General features: G+C 28.6%; 1 protein-coding gene across 1 annotated transcript; it reads left to right on the forward strand.

Annotated features, from left to right (window-relative positions):
- The first annotated feature begins 6 nt into the window (after positions 1 to 6).
- On the forward strand, positions 7 to 1,628 carry LOC105120072 (uncharacterized). The gene is made up of 3 exons (XM_011018258.1): positions 7 to 93; positions 382 to 475; positions 976 to 1,628. The coding sequence occupies exons 2-3, from the start codon at positions 385 to 387 to the stop codon at positions 1,257 to 1,259; spliced, it is 375 nt and encodes a 124-aa protein (XP_011016560.1). The 5' UTR covers positions 7 to 93; positions 382 to 384; the 3' UTR covers positions 1,260 to 1,628.
- Positions 1,629 to 5,779: the final 4,151 nt, after the last annotated feature.

Below are 5,779 nucleotides of genomic sequence, written 5' to 3' on the forward strand. Positions count from 1 at the left end.
CCTGCTCTGTGTAATCAAAGAGCATTGCACTCTTATGGATCTCACACGGTTCATGAAGCTTTCCATTTGTTGCTGACAGAACCATCTGTTCAGGTGCCTAGTGTTGCTGACAATTATATATCAGAAGCTTGCGTGCATAAAACTTCCTTCTCATAAGCAAAAATCAACTTTGTGCACTTCAAGCGTGGTGCGCAATAGTACACTTGCTATACCAGGGAAAACAGAAGCATGTTTATTCAGTCTAATATAAACCCTTCTCTTTTTTCCTTTCATTTTAAGAGAAGTAATGGAAAAAGTGGTAGCATGTTGCTGGTTTTTAATCTTTTGGTATAGTTTGATCAACTTCTTCTATATTTTTAAGGACGCAACCTTTCTGTGCAGAAAATGGTTCTCTCGTTATCATCCGATAAAGCTGTTTGGGATGCTGTTTTGAATAATGCTGTTGTTCAAGAGCTGCGGGAAACCTACTATGCAGGTCTGTATGGGTTTCTGTAATATAGAAGTTCAATGGTCATATATTCAATGTAACTGGTTAACAGGGTATGCATACTTTTATTGTGAAGCACTGCCCTGCATTTTGAAGTGGATCTCCGACTCTTGAATTTTTCATCACAACTTCATGCTTTGGCATGATTTTTTTTATGTAAATTTAGAATAATTCTAAGCAGGAAGGATAAGGAAAAACCAATACCTAAAACACTAGCTCAACTTGGTCTACATTTGGAGTCCACATTACTATTTAAGCTTCAAAAAATAGCTGGCAGTGACCTAACGAGTTTAGGATTTCTGTCCAACGTATTTTAGATGTGCAGTCTTTGGAGGTTCAGGCGCCAGCCTTGTACATGAGATCTGCAAACACAACAAATCACGCAGAACAATTATGACATCCTTACGGAGCCACAGTCAAGATTATTAAAAGTAATGCTCCTGCATGTAATATTGTATTTCATATTGTAATTTCCATGATATTTGCAGATGAAAACACTGATCCACTAACTTCTGAGAGCTCAGACGAGACTGGTGAGGAAACCAATCCAGCTTTGAATTTTGTGAAGTGGATATTTGACAACACAAGAGCGAGGGTTGTGGAAGTGATCGAGACAGTAACAAAGCTGGTGAACGAGCTGTTTAAGCCACCAGCTGATGAGAAGACATCAGCAGGAGCCAAGGATCCATTTGAGGACAAGCTGAGAAGCTCGTTCCTGCTTTCCATTATGGTCCTGCTGATCGTGGTTGCGACTCGAGTCCAGAAGGCTTGATCACCATAATTTGATGACGCGACAGGTAGTATTTCTCCCAGTGGTGACTTTTACTATGGAAGGTCCCGAATGGGTTGCTTAACTTGAGTCCTTCAGCTCAAGTTATGCTCGTGGACATGGCAGTGCATGTTATGTAATGAATTTAACTTGTTTGGCAAGACGGTTGCTATTGTGGACTTGAATCCTCTTGGCAGGTTGTATATATATAATGTGGTTTGTGAATGTTAAGCTGTTTTTGTTGAGCAATCCTAGCTTGTAAAGTGGGGTGGAGTTTCCAAATTCATGTTCCATGGAATCCATGTTTATGTTTTCATTATTGAGGTCTATATATGGCTGTAATTTTTTTGAGTCCAGATGATTTTGAAATCAGTTCATCTTTTGTATAAACAATCCACATCCGTTGACTTCCTAGTTGACCCTCGAAAACCAACGGGGAAAGAAAACGAGGAGTTACTAAGCAAATAAATAATATCATGCTATAAAATGGATGTTTATTTATTTATTTTTTATTTTTCATGTTTATTTATTATCTCTGAATTTATTTGACTTTTAACCCCTGAGCTTATAAATATTAATATACATTAGACTATAAATAAGAATATTGTTGGGTTGATGTAGTGACATGAATGCTCTATTTGTATTCTTTTAATCTTTATTGTTATATATTTATTTTATTTACTTTTTATTAAATATATTATTTGTTTGTAAATATATAGTTTTATAATACATTATTTGCACAATTACTCATCTCTTTCATCTTAAAGCAAATAGTTATATTTGATTTGTCGATAAAAAATAAAAGGTATGTTTATCTACTTAATTTTTTTTTCTAATCCTTCTAGTTATTCAAGTGAATCATGTTTTTTTTAAAATTCATAACAAATTTATTCAATACTTGAATAAATGTTTATTACGTATCTGGTGTAAATAAGGTAAATATTATGATTTTCTTATGACATCTTCATAAGGAATTAAAAATTGAGTATCTCATAATCATATATCCCTTTATTTTTTAGCAAAACTAAACTTGAAAGAAAGATATGACTATCAAAGAATAATTATTCTCCAAAAAACTTGTTATGATTGAATGTATTTATGATTGCATGATTTTAAATTGGTTAGCAAATATAATTCTACAATATTTAGTATCAGTTCTAAACTCAAACTATATAGAGATATATCTTAAAAAAAATATTATCTACTTTTTCATGCCTCAAGGTTTTAAGAAATACTTTGAACTAATTTCATGTATCCTTGTGGTTGAACAAATAATGAGCTTTTAATAAGAACTTATGAATCACAAGTGATTGGTTCAACTCCATTCCTTAAAGTGAATGCTACCAGATATAATAATAATTATGGTTATGGTTGTAGTGAGACCATAGACATGGCCATAGGCCAATGAATTAATTTTTGTAACTATAATCGTCATAATTCTAATAAATCTTCACAAGATGAGGAGAAATGAGAAAAAGCGAAGTATATGTATAATGAAGGTACTAAAAAGATAGAAAAAATTTATTATAAGTGTGAAATGAATGGATATTGATCACATACCAAACATCTTGTTGATGTATATCATTTTTCATTGAAAAGAATGGAGATGGACTTGGAAATAAAATTTATTCAACCCCATCTAGATAATTATGATATTTATCTTGACCCTTTGAATAAAACACATCTTGATGTTGTTGATTTTTTTAGCAAACTAATGAGAAAATTAATATTTTTAGTAATGATAATAATTAGTTAGTTAAATATAAGAATATAAAAATTTGAATTTGAGTTAATCATTGGGGTGTGTTTTTTTTACACTAGTATATTTTAATGTATTTTGAATTGTTCCTTTCATATTGGCTTATTTAATCTAAAGGATAATTGACATATGCAACTTTAAGAACTTTGTCTTCTTATGAACTTATTATTTATTTATTTATTCTAATTAAGAAAACATGAACTTGCATTAGACTATAAATGAGTCCAATATCAGTGGTGAAGATATATGTTTAGTAGATAGTGTAACGACGCACATCATTTTTATGCATAGATAATATTTTTAAAATTTAAAAAGGATAAAAGAAAAAGGTATATACAATATCAAGTTTAACAGACTTGACTAAAAGCTTCAAAAGAACAATATATTGCTTTCTAAGGAAACAAGATTTATAATTGATAATGCTTTGTTCTATACCAAATTAATATGAAATATGTTAAGTTTCAAAGATATAGGTACAATATTAAAACTGCTAATGACAATAGTTTTCATATCATATTAAATGTCTCTACTAAAAAAGTAAATATTGAAAAAATTACTCATTTTATCTTCAAGTTTATACTGCATAAGTACTAATATAATTGAAATCAATGCAATAATGAACTAGTTCAATAATAATACAAAGAATTATTGAGAATTCTCATAAAGATCCATTGAAAAACCAAAATATTCTTTAATTTAAAGAATTCTTATATAATGCTTATTCTCAAGATAAATTGATTATTACATCATCATTAGCTAAAATTAGGATTGAATCCCTAAAAATTCCTGGAACATATTTAAGGTGATATTTATGAGCCCATTCACCCATCATATAGACCATTTAGATATTTTATGTTTTTAATAAATGCTTCAATAAAATAATTATATGTGTGTTTATTATTAACTTGTAATGTGACATTTACAAGATTACTTGCTCAAATCATTAGATTACAAGTAATTTTCAGATTATATAATAAAGACAATGCATCCCAATAATGCTGATTAAATCACATCCCAAGTATTTAGTGATTTTTACATGTCATTTAGGATGAACAATGGATATCTTGTTATCTATTTTCATACTCAAAATGGTTTTGCTGAATCATTTATTAAATACCTTCAATTAATTTTAAGGCCACTACTCATGAGGATAAAATTCACTTTCTGTTTTGGAACATGTTATTTTACATGCACCAACACTTATATATATTAAGCCAACATCATATCATGAATTCTTCCAATTCCAATTGGTGTTCAATCATAAGCCAAATATTTCCCATATAAGAATATTTGGTTGTATAGTATATGTTTCAATTTCTCCACAACCCATAAATATAGATCCTCAAAGAAAATTGGGAATATATATTAGGTTTTAGTCCCCACCAATAATTAAATATCTTGAACTCTTAACAAATGATTCATTTACGACATGATTTGCCTACTGTCATTTTTATAAGACTATATTTCCAGTATTAGAGGGAGAAATTAAATAGTTGGATAAAGATATTACATGAAATGTATTATTATTATTAAATTTTGATCATCGTATAAAACAATGGGAAAAAAGTTTAGTTTATATTTCATTTACAAAACATTGCAAATCAGCTACTAAATGTATGCATTGATTTAAAAAGAGTAACTAAATCCTATATACTAATTGTAAATACTTTAGCTTGGATTGAAGTCCTAATAGGACAATCTATAAAATTATAGCAAATGAATCTAAAACATACTAGAAGCCTGGTAGACCAACCGGTTCAAAAAAAATAAGAAAGTAATCAAGTTGGCATTATTGAGGAGGAAAAGAATCATAATGATACAAATATAACTAATCATGAAGCCTCAAAAGAGGTTTAGGTACCTAAATACAGTAAAAATAATTGTCTTTACAAGAAAAAGATAAAACCAAAATGAAATAGTTATCGATAACACCTGAATATAATAAAAATAATTATCTCTACAGGAAAAAAATAAAACCAAAATGAAATAGTTATCGATAACATTTTTTCATATAAAATATTTTGCTTGATATCATTAATGAAAATGAGGACCTTGAGCCTAAATATATCAAAGAATATTGATGTATAAATGATTAGGTAAAATAGAAAGAATCAATCCAAACATAATTAAATTCACTCATAAAATATGAAGTTTTTAAACCTATAGCCCAAACATCTGAAGGTGTAAAGGTAGTTGGCTAAAAAGGGGTATTTATACAAAAACTAAATGAGAAAAATAAAATCATAAGATATAAGATACAATCAGTAGGATAAGAGTTTTTACAAAGATTTTATATTGATTATGATGAAACGTATTATCTTAATATAAATGCAATTGCATTTCAGTATCTTATTAATCTAACAACTCATGAAATACCATATAAGTGTATGATGGATGTAGTACAACCCCCCCATTTAGATTAATTGATAATTATATTTATATAAAAATCCCTAAATGATTTAAAATGCCTAAAATATATAATTCATATCCCAAAAAAGTTTAACCAATCAAGTTGCAATGGTTCTTATATGGATTAAAGCCATGAAAATGCATGTAGTATAATATTAGTGAATATTTATTTAAAGGATGATATAATAATGATCCTATATGCCAATGAGTTTTTATAAAAATGTCAAAATATGATTTTGTTATTATTGTTGTGTATATTGATGATTTAAATATTATTGGAACACTTGGAAAAATACCAAAGATAATAAATTATTAAAAAAAATTTGAGATGAAGAATTTGAGAAAAATAAGATTT

The sequence above is a fragment of the Populus euphratica genome, unplaced genomic scaffold, assembly GCF_000495115.2.
Source record: "Populus euphratica unplaced genomic scaffold, PopEup_1.0 scaffold4642.1, whole genome shotgun sequence".
Lineage (NCBI taxonomy): Eukaryota > Viridiplantae > Streptophyta > Magnoliopsida > Malpighiales > Salicaceae > Populus > Populus euphratica.